This window comes from Trichosurus vulpecula, chromosome 7 (genome assembly GCF_011100635.1).
Source record: "Trichosurus vulpecula isolate mTriVul1 chromosome 7, mTriVul1.pri, whole genome shotgun sequence".
Lineage (NCBI taxonomy): Eukaryota > Metazoa > Chordata > Mammalia > Diprotodontia > Phalangeridae > Trichosurus > Trichosurus vulpecula.
The window spans coordinates 243,866,506-243,881,122 of NC_050579.1; the positions used below are offsets into that span (position 1 = coordinate 243,866,506).

At 39.3% G+C, this 14,617-nt stretch overlaps 1 protein-coding gene across 1 annotated transcript in view; it reads right to left on the bottom strand.

Annotated features, from left to right (window-relative positions):
* Positions 1-14,125, bottom strand: part of LOC118857183 (H-2 class II histocompatibility antigen, E-S beta chain-like) — a 28,643-nt gene extending 14,518 nt beyond the window's left edge. The window contains exon 1 of the mRNA XM_036767832.1: positions 13,966-14,125. Within this exon, the coding sequence (XP_036623727.1) occupies positions 13,966-14,065 (100 nt within the window). The 5' untranslated portion in view covers positions 14,066-14,125. The remainder of the gene's footprint in view (positions 1-13,965) is intronic.
* Between the last annotated feature and the right edge of the window lie 492 nt (positions 14,126-14,617).

Below are 14,617 nucleotides of genomic sequence, written 5' to 3' on the forward strand. Positions count from 1 at the left end.
ATGGGTAGGCATGGATGACTTGATATCTGTGCCCTGGAAGGGACTTTTGAATCAATGAGGTCATAGATCCATTTGAGTATGAGTACTGAAATATAGACAGTTATTGAGTATATGGAACTGTCTTTAACTTCTCTTGAACCTCACTAGCTTATGTCCTATTTCCCTAGTTCCTTTTACAGACAAATCTCTCTAAATATTCATCTGTATCCAAAGTCCTCTCAGTTAAAACTGAGTAATCTAGTTTTATAATACTACTCTTGAACAAACAAATGAAAAACATTTATTAATATCCAACTATGTGCTAAGCATTGGGATACAAATACAAAAATAAAGACAATCCCCACTATGAAGGAGCATGCATTATATTTTTAATTAATTTATTTATTTTTAGTTTACAACATTCAGTGCCAAAAGCTTTTGACTTCCAAATTTTCTCTCCCTCCTCCTCTTTCCTCCCCTCCTCCCTAAGACAGCTTGCAATCAAATATAGGCTCTACATATACATTCACGTTAAAGATATTTTCACATTAGTCAGGTTGCAAAGAAGAATTATAATTAATGGAATGAACCACAAGAAAGAAGAAACAAAACAAAAAAGAGAGAGCAAATAGCTTGCTTCAATCTACATTCAGACTCCGTAAATCTTTCTCTGGATGTGGATAGCATTTTGTACCATGAGTCTTTTGGAGTTGTTTTAGAACCTTACATTGCTGAGAAGAGTCAAGTCTGTCAAAGTTAGTTATTGCACAATTTATCTGTTACTGTGTACAATATTCTCCTGGTTGTGCTCACTTCATTCAGCATGAGTTCATACAAGTCTTTCCAGGTTTTTATGAAGGCTACCTGTTCATCATTACTTATAGCACAACAGTATTCCATTACATTCATATACCACAACATGTTCAATCATTCCCCAGTTGATGGGCATCCCCTTAATTTCTAATTCTTTGACACCACAAAAAGAGCTGCTATAAATATTTTTGTCAATGTGGGTCCTTTTCCCATTTGTATGATCTTTTTGGGATACAGCCCGAGCAGTGGTATTTCTGGATCAAAGGGTCAGCATATTTTTACAGCCCTTTGGGGGCTATAGTTCCAAATTGCTCTCCAGAATGCTTGGTTCAGTTCATAATTCCACCAACAATGTTCCAATTTTCCCACATCTTTTATGGCCTTTATAATTTTCCTGCTTTTGTCACGTTAGCCAATCTTTCAGGTGTGATATGGTACCTAAGAGTTGATTTGATTTGCATTTCTCTAATCAATAGTGATTTAGAGCATTTTTCATATGACAATAGATATCTTTAATTTCTTACTCTGAAAATTTCCTGTTCATATCCTTTGCACATTTATCAATTGGGGAATGACCTGTATTCTTATAAATCTGACTCAGTTCTCTCTCTATTTTAGCAATAAGGCCTTTATCAGAGACACTGGTTGTAAAAGTTCTTTCCCAAGTTTCTGCTTCCCTCAAAATCATGGTTGCATTGGCTTCATTTGTACAAAACCTTTTTAATTTAATGTAATCAAAATTATCCATTCTTCATTTCATAATATTCTCTGTCTCTTTCTTGGTCATAAATTCTTCTGTTCTGCATAAATCTGACAGGTAAACTATTCCTTGCTCTCCCAGATTGCTTATAGTATCAGTCTTTATATCTAAATTGTGAACACATTTTGACTTTATTTGAGTATGCAGTTTAAGATATTGGTCTATGCCCAGTTTCTTCCATACTATTTTCCAGTTTTTCCAGCAGTTTTTGTCAAATAACGAGTTCTTATCCCAGAAACTGGAGTCTTTGGGTTTATCAAACAGTAGATTACTATATTCATTGACTACCGTGTCTTGTGTACCTAACCTATTCCACTGATCTTTCACTCTTTTCTTAGCCAATACCAAGAAGTTTTGATGATTGCTGCTTTATAATACAATTTAAGATCTCATATGGCTAGGCCACATTCCCTAGCATTTCTTTTCATCAATTCCCTTGATATTCTGGATCTTTTGTTCTTCCAGATATATTTTGTTATTATTTTTTCTAGCTCTATAAAAGAATCTTTTGGTAGTTTTATTGATGTGGCACTAAATAAGTAAATTAATTTAAGTAAAATTGTCATTTTTATTACATTAGCTTGGCCTACTCAAGGAGCCTGCATTCTAATGGGCCTGGGTGGGAAGAATATAGGGTGGTGGTGGCCAGGGGGCTGGCCACTTGGGCTGAAAGTGGTATGTGAGGCCACAGGGCAGTAGATGGACAAAGCTCATGCAGAAAAAATGGAAAAGTAGATTTTATCACAACTCTTGGATCCAGATTTTCCTTTCGGATGGTGGGTGGGTGGAGAGCTGTGAGGAAATAATAGGTGCATCTCTATGAAGAGGCTGGCAAAGAGTTTGTAGAGGAAGTTGCTGCAGGGAAGGGAATGAAATGAAGCCTGACAGGACCTTTTCTGAAATAGTAATAATGGTTCTTCAGCAACTAGGTGGCACTGTGGAGAGACCCCTAGTCTTGGAATCAGGAAGACCTGGGTTCAAATAGAGCCACAGACACTTCTTAGTTGTGTAACCCTGGACAAGTCACTTAACCTTGTTTGCCTCAGTTTCCTCATCTGCAAAATGAACTTGGAAAGAAATGGCAAACCCTTCTAGTTCTTTGCAAAGAAAACCCGAAAGAGAGTCACAAAGAATCAAACATGACTGAAATGTCTGAACAACAACAGCACTAAGGGTTTAGTTACCAATCAAGAGGGCAGGGCCCCAGAGTTCCGCCAGAACATAATTTTATGTTTGAGAAGCAATATGATTGTTAAAACATTATGGGCAGTGATCCCTCTATCTACCTCCTTCCCCAAATGATAATAATTTCCCCTGAAACTCACCCTTTTTCACTGCTGCTTTTGACACTGATGGTCACCTCCTTGAAATCCTCCCTTCCCTAGACTTCTGTGACACCTCACAGAAGGTTTATAACACTACTCTTGAATGAATGAATGAATGATCCTTAAAAAAACTAGAGAATGAATGATGCTATATTGGATTGCATGCCATCTTGGGGAGGGGGAGAAGGTGAAGGAGATGGAGGGGGAGTAAATTTGGAACTCAAAAGCTTGTGGAACTGAATGTTGTAAACTAAAAACAAATTCATTTTTAAAAAAGAATGCATGTTTCTTCATAGTGGGGATTGTCTTTATTTCTGTATTTGTATGCCAATTCATTTTCTTATTTTTCCAACTACTACCTGCCTGTCTCCTGAGCCAAGTCCTCCAACTTCCTCTTCCTCTTCTCAATGATTAAACCTATTCATGGCCAAAATCACTATGCTGTATCATCCTCCTCAATACTCTCTATCTCAGTAATCTCTTCACAAGGAGGGGGACTTCTGGGAGCCAAGATGGCAGAGTAAGCAGTAAGTCACTCTCACTCTCCTTTACTGATCCACCTCAGGAAATACCACCCAAGGAAAAATCCTGGCACAGTAGAGGCATCAGAAAGGCCTGGTTCAGGAGTTTTCCAGATCGTGAGACTAGAGGGGTTAACAGGAAAGGTCCATCTTGCTGTAGCAGTACAGCATGGGAGGTATCCAGCAGCAAGCCACACCTCAGCAAACCAGCAAGGCATCCTGAGCCCCAGGGTGGTGGAGCTGGCAAGTGCCAGCACCAGAACTCCACTCTCCCCCCACCCCTGAATGCTTTCACATGGTCAGGGGAATTGGCAGACACCAGCACAGAGAACCACCACTTGCACTGTGGACAAGCATCCACCAGCAGCTGAGCCTACCCATGCTCTAGTGCAGCCCCTGGGGAGGAGGAGACCTCCAGTGGCCAGACCACCTCTCCCCCATACTTCACCCTGTACATTTCAGTGTAACCTTAGGGAAATGCAGAAAGACCTCACCTGGCTTTGGCACACACCAGCCACCACCACCACCTCCAGCTCAGTGCCAGGAAAGGTACAACATTATACAATGTCCAACAGCCAGAACCTGAGGCCCCAGCACACAAAGCCAGTAACCAAGCCCCTAGCCCCCAGCACAAGAAGGGTAAGACAGAGCCCTCTGTGCCCCAGAAGCAGAGATCCACTTTAAAAGCCAAGAAAAAGGCAATCACAATGAGCAAAAAGCAATTTAGAACAGCAAAGACCATAGATTCTTACTATGGAGACAGGGAAGACCAAATAGTAATTCAGAAGAGAACAGCACTGATAATATACCCACATCTGAAACCTCAAAGGGGAATAAGAACTGGTCCGAAGTCCAAAAACCATCCTGGAAGAGTTCAAGAAGGATTTTAAAAGTCAAATTAGAGTGTTAGAAGAAAAATTGAACAGTACCTTTAAAAATAAAATTGAGAAAATGGAAAGAAAAATCACTGAAGAAAAGAACTCCTTAAAAAGTAAAATTGGCCAAATGGATAAGGAGGTACAAAACTTGACTAAGGAAAGCAACTCCTTAAAACACGAAATTGGCTAAATGGAAAAGGAGGGACAAAAGCTAACTGAAGAAAACAATTTGTTAAAAATTAGAAGTGGGCAAGTAGAAGCTAATGACTCTAGGAGGCATCAAGAATCAGTCAAACAAAATCAAATGAATGAAAAACTAGAAGAAAATGTAAAATATCTAATTCGAAAAAGAAGTGACCTGGAAAATAGATCCAGGAGAGATAATTTAAGAATTATTGGTCTCCCAGAAAACTGTGATGAAAAAGAGTCTGGACAGCATCTTTCAAAAAATCACCAAGGAAAACTGTTCCCAAATCCATAGAACCAGAGGGTAAAATAGTCATCAAAAAATCCATCGATCACCTCCTGAATGAGATCCCAAATTGAAAACTCCAACGAATATTGTAGCCAAATTCCAGAATTATCAGATCAAGGAGAAAATGCTGCAAGCAACCAGAAAGAAACAATTCAAATATCATGGAGCTGCAGTCAGGATCATGCAGGACCTTTCAGCTTCTACACTAAAAGATCTGAGGGCTTGGAATATGATATTCTGTAAAGCAAAGGAGCTTGGATTACAACCATGGATCAACTACCCAGCAAAATTGATCATAATCTTTCAGGGGTGGAGATGGACATTCAATGAAATAAGGGATTTCCAGACCCTCCTGATGAAAAGACCAGAGTTCAATGGAAAATTTCATGTTCAAATACAAGACTGAAGGAGGCATAAAAATGTAAGCACAAAAAAATGTTATTCAGAATTGCAAACAGTTTACATCTTTACACGTGAAGATGATACTTGTAAATCTTGAGAATTGTATCTTTATTACAACTTTTTAAAGGGACATACAAAGACAGAGGGTGTGGGTATAAATTAACTGATGTAATGGTAAAAACAACCTAATTAAGTGGTTCAAGGGGATTATAATGGGAGAAGAGGAAAGGAAAAGGTGGAAAGGATAAATTACATCACATGAAGAGGCACACAAACATATTATAGTAGAGGGAGAGAAAGGAGGTAGGTAGCATTGTTTGAACTTTACTCTCATCATATTTGGATCAAGGAGGAAATAATATACTCAGGTAGAGAAATCTAACTTGCCCTACAGGCAGTAGGAGGGGAAAAAGTAAAAAAGGGAGGAAGTGGTCAGAAGGGAGGGAAGAAGTAGTAAGAGAAAAAGGAAAGAAAATGGCAGTGGGGGCTGATTGAAGGGAGGAAAGATTGAGGCAGGCAGTGGTCAAAACCAAAACTCTTTTGAGGAGGAAATGGAGAAGGAAAAAATTAAAAGCATAAACAGTGGGGTGGGGGAACATAACAACAATTTGGCTAGCAGCTGCTGTGGAGATGAAAGATCAACAACACCAGCACACAGGAAGGCTGCCAGTACAGGTTCTTTGATCTGCTGTTCTAAGGAAAACAACTTTAAGGAGTTTACAATCTCATTTTAATCAAACATACACTATACAAACAGAGCAAATAACACGAACCAGTCTACCCATAGCAATACATAGTTAACAGAGAAGCACCAACATCTGGGTTTTTCCAAAGCCAGGGTGGGGAGAGGTGCTCTTAACAGCTGCCCAGAGTCTCCACACCAACACTCTTCCAGTGAGTGAGAGCACCCCAACAAAACACTAACCTCTGAGTTTATATACTCTTTTTAGGGCCTGAAGTGTTCACACCTAATCAGCAAAAGGGTGTGAGCCTGGGGCTTTGAACCTAGCAAGGCTTAATCAAAGGCAATTGATTACTTTAGCATTCCCAAAGAAAGAGAAAACAGTAAAAAAAAAAAAGTCCCACCTTAATTACAATACAAGGAAATAGGATGGAGAGAAAAACACAGATAGTATTCATAACTGTGAATGTGAATAGTATGAACTCTACCAAAAAATGAAAGCAGATAGCAGAATGAATTAAAAACCATATTCTCACAGTATGTTCTTTATAACAAACATATTTGAAACAGGGGGATGCATACAGGGCAAAAGTAAAAGACTGGATAAGAATATATTATGCTTCATCTGAAGTAAATAAAGCAGTGTAGCAATACTAATGTCAGACAAAGAAAAAGCAAAAATAGATCAAATTAAAAGAGATAAGGAAGGAAACTATACCTTGATAAAAGGCACCATAGACAATGAAGTAATATCATTACTAAATGTATGCACCAAGTGGTATAGCATCCAAATTCTTGGAGGAAAAGTTAGGGGAGGTACAGGAAGAAACAGAGAGCAAAACCTTACTAATGGTGGAACTCTACCTCCCCTTCTCTGAATTTGATAAAACTAGTCTCAAAACAAATAAGAAAGAAGTAAAGGAAGTGAATAGAATTTTAGAAAAGGTAGATATGATTGACCTCTGGAGAAAAACGAATGGGGAGAAACAGGTATATACCTTTCTCTCAGTGGTACATGGCATAGACACAAAAATTGACCATGTACTAGGGCATAAAAACCTCACAATCCACTGCAGAAAGGCAGAGATATTAAAGACATCCCTTTCAGATCATGATACAATAAAAATTAGATGTTATAAAGGGACATGGAAAGAAACACTAAAAATTAATGGGAAACTAAATAACCTAATCCTAAAGAATGAGTAGGTAAAACAACAAATCACAGAAACAATCTATAACTTCATTCAAGAGAATGACAACAATGAGAAAACATAACCAAAACTTTAGGAATGCAGCAAAGGTTGTTCTTAGGGGAAATTTTATAACTCTGAATGTTTATATGAATAAAATAGAGAAATAATAGATCAATGATTGGGCATGCAATTGAAAAAGCTAAATAAAAGAACAATTTAAAAATCCTCAATTAAATACGAAATTAAAAATCCTGAAAACCAAAGGAGAGATTGATAAAATTGAAATTAATAAAATTATTGAATTAAAAAATAAAGCAAAAATCTGCTTTTATTTAAAAAAACAATAAAATAGATAAACCTTTGGTTAATTTGATTTTAAAAAAGGAAGAAAAGCAAATTACCAGTATCAAAAATTAAAAGGGTGAATTCATCATCAATGAAGAGGAAATTAAAACAATAATTAGAAACTATTTTGCCAAACTGTGTGCCAATAAATTTGACAATCTTAGTGAAATGGATGAATATTTATAAAAATATAAATTGTCCAGATTGACAGAAGAAGAAATAAAATAGTTAAATAACCCCATCTCAGAGAAAGAAACTGAACAAGCCATCAATGAACTCCCTAGGAAAAAAAAATGTCCAGGGCCAGATGGATTAACAAGTGAATTCTATTAAACATTTAAAGAACAATTAATTTCCAAACTACATATAAACTATTTTGGAAAGTGGGTGAAGAAGGAATTTACCAAAGTCTTTTTATGATACAAATATGGTGCTGATACCTAAAGCAGGAGGAGTCAAAACAGAGAAAGTAAACTATAGACTAATTTCCCTAATGAATGTAGATGCAAAAATTTTAAATAAAAATTAGCAAAAAGAGTACAGCAACTAATCTCAAGGATAATACACTTTGATCAGGTAGGATGTATACCAGAAATGTAGGGCTGGTTCAAAATTAGGAAAAATTTCAGCATAACTGATCATATCCACAACAAAACTAAGATAAAATATACGATTATTTCAATAGATGCAAAAAAAGCTTTTGACAAAATACAACACCGATTCCTATTAAAAACACTAGAAAGCATAGGAATAAATGGAGGCTTCTTTAAAATTATAAGTAGCATCTACCTAAAACCATGAGCAAACATTTTATGTAATGGGGATAAGCTAGATGCATTCCCAATAAGATTGGGGGTGAAACAAGAATGTCCATTATCACCCCTATTATTCAATATGGTACTAGAAATGTTAGCTTTAGCAATAAGAGAAGAAAACAAAATTGAAGGAATTAGAATAGGCAAAGAAACTAAGTTATTGCACTACAGATGATATGATGGTATACTTGGAGAATCCTAGAGAATCAAGTACAAAACTACTTGAAATAATAAAAATTTTAGCACTTGCTAAACTTGCAGGATATAAAATAAACTCACACGAATCCTCTGCATTTCTATATATTAGGAACAAAGTCCAACACCAAGAGATAGAAAGAAAAATTCCATATAAAGTTACTGTAGACATTCTAAAGTATTGAGGAGTCTGCTGGCCAAAACAAACCCACTAACTGTATGAACAAAATTACAAAATACTTTTCACAGACATTAAGTCAAATTTAAATAACTGGAAAAACATCCATTGCTTATGGGTAGGCTGAGCTAATATGATAAAAATGACAATTCTACCTAAGTTAATTTATTTATTCTGTTGCATACCAATCAAACTATCAAAAAAATGTTATAGATCTAGAAAAAATAATAACAAAATTCATCTGGAAGAACAAAATGTCCAGAATATCAAGACAATTAATGAAAAGAAAAGCCTTATTTCCCCATGTATAAGATGCACTCTTTTTTGGAAAAATTTAGGGTCTAAAAACTGGGTGCATCTTATACAGTGGTTATAGATTTTTTTACTTGCATTTCCTGCTTTTTTGCACTTGTTGTCTTTGCTCTCATTGTTTCGTATTTGTTACAGGTATATTAGGTTATGTTTTGCCATGTCCCGCCCAGAAATGACTCAGAAAAGATTTTTGTACTGTGCTGAATTTAAGTTAAAAGTGATCCAGTTTGCAAAAGTGAATGGAAATTGTGCTGCTGAAAGTAAGTTTGGTCCTCCTCCAACTAAGAAAACAATCCGAGACTGGCTATGGGAAGAAGAAACCTTACTGAAAATGCCACAGAAGAAGAAGGCAATGAGAGACAAGTCAGCAAAATGGCCTGATTCAGAAAGGGAATTGAAGATATGGATCAAAGAGCAAAGAGCAATTGGAATTCCTGTGTCCACAAAGATGGTTCAGCATGAGGCAAGAAGAATTGCTGATGAAAAAGAAGTTACTGATTTCAAAGGAGGACACAACTGGTGCTTCAGGTTCAGGAACTGGAATGGACTAAGCATGTGTATACGCACCAGACTTGCCCAAAAGATGCCTGAAACTATGGGCAGATGAATAAAACTTGAGTTCGATAATTTTATGTAATACATTTTTTTTTCAAATTTCGGGGGCCCAAAACTAAGGTGTGTCTTATACATGGGGAAATATGGTACTAGGGAATGTGGTCTAGCCATACCAGCTCTTAAATTGTATTAAATTGTAAAGCAGCAATCATCAAAACTGCTTGGTACTGGCTAAGAAACAGAGGGGTAGATCACTGGAATGGGTTAGGTACACAAAACACAGTAGTCAATGAATATAGTAATCTAGTGTTTGATAAACCCAAAGACCCCAGCTTCTGGAATAAGAACTCAGTATTTGAAAAAACTGCTGGGAAAACTGGAAAATAGTATGGCAGAAACTGGGCATAGACCAATGTCTGATACTGTTTACCAAAATAAAATCCAAATGGGTACATGATTTAGATATAAAAGCTGATACTATAAGCAAATTAGTGTAGAAAACAACAGTTTATCTAAAAATAAATAAATTATCCTTAAAAAATTCAACATATTCAATTTAAAAAAAGAAATCTATTCACTCCCGCTTCTTCATTTCTTGCTCTCTACAGATGCCTCTTAAATCTTGATCTTGGTCCACCCTTTCTTATAGTCCCACTTTTTATGTTTCCAACTCCCTGTCAAATATCTCCATCTGGATGTTCCCAAGCACCTCAAACTAAAAATGTAAAGGTCATCATCTTGTTCTTGAAATCAAATCTTCCTCCTGACTTTCTGATTTCTATTAATGGCACCACCCTTCTGCCTCACACCAGATCTAGAAAACCTGGAGTCATTTGGAACAGGTATCTCTCTTTCCCTCACCTCCCACAGACAAGTCAGAAAACCTTACTGATTCTTCTTTCCAATGTTTCCTCTCTTCTCCAGCTTCTCCAATCACCCAACTTAAAGGCCTTTAATCCTCAAATATCCTCACCCACACTAATACTGCAGATTACCATGCTAACGACATTACCCTGCTAATTACTACTGTGTTGTCTTGGCTAAGTCACTAAATTGAGGCCCTCAGTTTCGTCATCAATAAAATGAGAGTTGGCCTAGATGATCTCCAAGGTGCAAATCCTGGGATTTTGTGAAGATGAGGAGACAGATTGAAGGAATTACCCACAGGTAAAAATCTCCTTCAGAAAAGTAAAAGGGGAAAAGGGGAAATGGGGAAATGGAAAAAAACTTTAGTCACATATTGGGGATCAGAATGACATCAATGTGGTCACCAATTCAAGTGAGTCAGATTAGACATGGGCCCCTTGGAATGACCTCAAACATCTTTAGCCTCCTGGTTTCTTAGACATCTGCCTGTCCTCTTTGTAAATGCAGCATCTAAAAGGGAGAAAATGTATTCAAACAAACAAATTCCTGATATCATACTTCTGAATCTTCAACACATCTGGAGCCTCTGACCCCTCTTTGCTTCCCTGACACCTTGAGTCCATCTCCACACCTTTGACTGCCCTACTCAGCTCAGTCCTTCCTACCAGGACAACAATCTACAAGATGGCTCTCTGCCCAGCTCCAGATGTAAGGCATGCTGTGTCATGTTTCAGCATCTGCAGGGACCTCCCAACTTATCTCTGTGGCTTAAAATCTTCTCTTTTCCAAAGCCCCCAGCTCATGCCATGACTCTCCATTGTCATTTAGATAAAGAAAAACTTCTTTAGCCTAGAAATCAAGGCCTTTTCTACCTCGGTTCCCATTTTTCTTTCTAGCCTTCTTTTCCACTTTTGCCCACAGGAAACCTCAGCCCAAGCCAAAGGCTATCGACAGCCCTTTAGTTCCTCCTTGTGCTTGACATTTTCTGTGGTCATTCTCCCACAGATGTGGATTTTTCTCACTATTATGGTAAGCTACCACCATCTTAGTCACCTCAGCTAACAATCTCAGTGTTATCCCCCCTCTCATTACACATATTGAATCTGCTCCATAACTTGCCAATTTTACCTTTGTAGCATCTTGAATATATCATATTTTCTCCTCTGACCCTGTCATGGCCCTGATGCAGGCCCTCACTACCTTTACCCTACACTAGTCTAATACCTTGCTCCTGAGTGTGCCTGTCTCCAGTCTTTCCCCACTCGAGTCTATCCCTCATTCCTAAAGTACAGATCTGACCATCTCACCCACCTGCCCAATAAACTCTAGTGGTTCCCTATCACCTCCAGCATCAAATTTGAAAATGCTGTTAGGTCTTCAAGGCCCTTCACATATTGGCTCCTCCTACCTTTTCAGACTGCTTTCTTCTTACTCCCCCCTCTCATACTCACATATTCTGTGATCCACTGGGTTTACAATCTCACTTTAATCAAACATACAAACATACATTATATAAACAGAGCCAATAACACAAAACCAGTCTCTTCATAGCAATACCTAGTTACATAGCTCTGGGCGTTTCCTCTCGCTGTCCCACCTGTCATGAATGCTCTCCCTGCTCATCCCTGATTCATGGCTTCCCTGGCTTCCTTCAAGTCCCAACTAAAATTTCATCTTCTACAGAAGGCATTTTTCAGCCCTTCATTCTAGGGCCTTTCCTCTGTTGGTTCATTCCAAAGTTTCCTGAATATAACTTGTTTAAACATAGTTGTTTTCATGTTGTCATCCCCAGGGAATTCTAACTTACTTTGTATCCCCCACAGTTAACACAATGCCTGGCACATAATAAGAGCTTAATAAAAGTTTGACTAACTTCTATCTGGGAGGCTTCTTAAATACTGTGTGGTTTGGATGATTGTCCACATGCGGGCATCACCTGCTCAGTATACCCATGGCTAATACCAGGATGATCCTGGAGTTGTCAGCTGGGGTAAGCAGCCATCACTCTGTTAGGACTGGGAGATCCCACTCCCTTAGGTTTCCTTTGCTCAGGCCCTAACAGACTATCTCTAGAAGGCCTCTGGAGAATGGGGGTTACATATGGCATACTCTCCCCCCAGAGGCAGTACAGGTGATAAAGCTCAAACATGGGTCAGATTCCTGGAGGATGGCTCTAGAGCATGTCAGGATCCCAAAGAGACTATGATTGGCCATGTCAGATGCCAGGCCAGGGTGGAGGGAAAATAAAATGGAGGGTCCCAGAGTGACTTTTATATGCTCCCCTATAATACTTACACGCTCTGAAAGATTTTGTCCTATACCAGAGGGGTCCATCCCTGTCCAGGGCAAAGGGTCTCACACTCCTGCTGGGTAATGGTAGAGACCCCTTATTTCAGACCAGGGCTTCAGGGAGAGCAGCAGTGGTGTGGAAACCAGAGATGATGGTGGCAGATGGGGGGGATGGGGTAGAAAGAACAAGCCCTGCCTGATCCAGGGGAGTGGGGGATTGGGAATCATTAGGCCTACACATCTTTTTTTAGCCCATTAACAAGGGAACATGAAGTTAGAGAAAAACTAATCTGGTTCAATCTCTTTGGTCTCTGCAGCCCGGTATCTGCCTCTAACCTGACTCCGAGGATTGGATGGGGAGATCTTCCCCTACTCCACCACGATGCTATTCATGAAAAACCAAGGGTGGTTCCAAATACTCCACCTTCACTTATGGCCTTGAAATCACACCTTGGCAATTAATCTAGGAAAGTCTGCCCCTTGCTCCCACAATAACATTATAATTGAATCCTTTTCAGCAGCTTAGGCAGACTCTGTGAAGTTGTTACCTGGACAGAAAAGGTTAGATGGTGGGGGGAGGTCTTGGCAGCTCTGACCATGTCGTCCCCTATTTTAAAAGCTTCAGTGACTCCCTATCACCTTCAGGATCAGAGATAAAATCCTCTACTTGGTTTTCAAGACCCTTCACAATCTGGCCCCCTCCCACTTTTCCAGCCTTCTTACGCTCTATGTTATCAGGCCCCCAGCACTCTGCTATCCACTGACATTGGCCTTCTTGTTATTCCCCCCATTCATTTCTACATCTCCCCACTCTGGGCCCTCTCTGGCTGTCTCCCATGCTTAAAAATTTCTTCTTCCTCACCCCTGCCTTCTTACTTCCCTGGCTGACTTCAAGGATCAGCTCAAATCCCACCTTCACAGGAAGCCTTTCCTGATCCCTCTTAATGTTAGTCCCTTCCCTCTCTTGATTATGTCCAATTTATCCTGTACATATCTGGTGGTATGGAGTTGTTTGCTTATTGTCTCTCCCATTAGACTGTGAGCTTCTCGGGAATAGGAACTGCCTTTTGCCTTTCTTTCTATCCTTAGCATTAGCACAGTGCCCGGCAGACAGTAGCTGCTTCATAACTGCTTATTGATCAACTGCCTGGAGCCTCAACTCTTGCAGCAGGGCTGCATCAAGTCCCTGAACCCTGAGGAAAAGGGGGAAAGGAAGGAGGGCCAATGGAAATGTTAGTAGGGAGGGGCACCCAAAGACCAGGTTTGCCTACTACCTATCAATCTGAGGACAATCCTGTCCTTTTGGTCTTGGTCTAGAGAAAAAAAGTGCTCCCCTTGGGCCCCACCAGGGCTCTCTGGGGAGCTCCTCCTCCGTACTTACCTGGCACATGAGTGCCTTCAGCCACCTGGGAATTTAGCACCAGCAGGGTCACAACCAGAACCTCTGTCCAGATTCTCTGGAGGAGCAAGACACACACCATACTGGAGATAAGATGAGGCTAAAGGACCCAGAGTGATATAACAGTCAAGATGGTATTCATTTCATGGGAACTACCGCCCCCCAATCTCCCAGACTAAGAATTTACAGACTCTTTTTTGCCCCAGGATTGGGCAACCTCAGAGTTGAGAGAGCCAATTAGCATTAGGAATGAAGCCCATCATTAGTTCCCAGGCAGAGGTTCCTTTTGTGGGGTCTGTTCTAATGCTTCAATGTTGCTCTGGTGAAGGAAAAAAATGGTCACAGAAATCATAGAATCTCAGGGAAGGAAGAGTCCCCAGAGGTCATGTCTTGCATGGGCAGTAGCCAAATGTTAGGGTGCTGAAGCTGAGCTGCTAGCATAGATCAGTGAAACTCTTCACTACTGTGGTGGGTCCCACAAAATGGAGGAGGACAAATGTCCTAATATTTTTTTAAAAAGGAAGATGGACAAGTCTGCAATCTATGTTCCACTGAATTTTGCTTTAGACCCCAGAAAAACTTTAAAACACATTCTAAAAGTTATGGTTTGTGAGCATTTTAAAAAGGAAGAGTG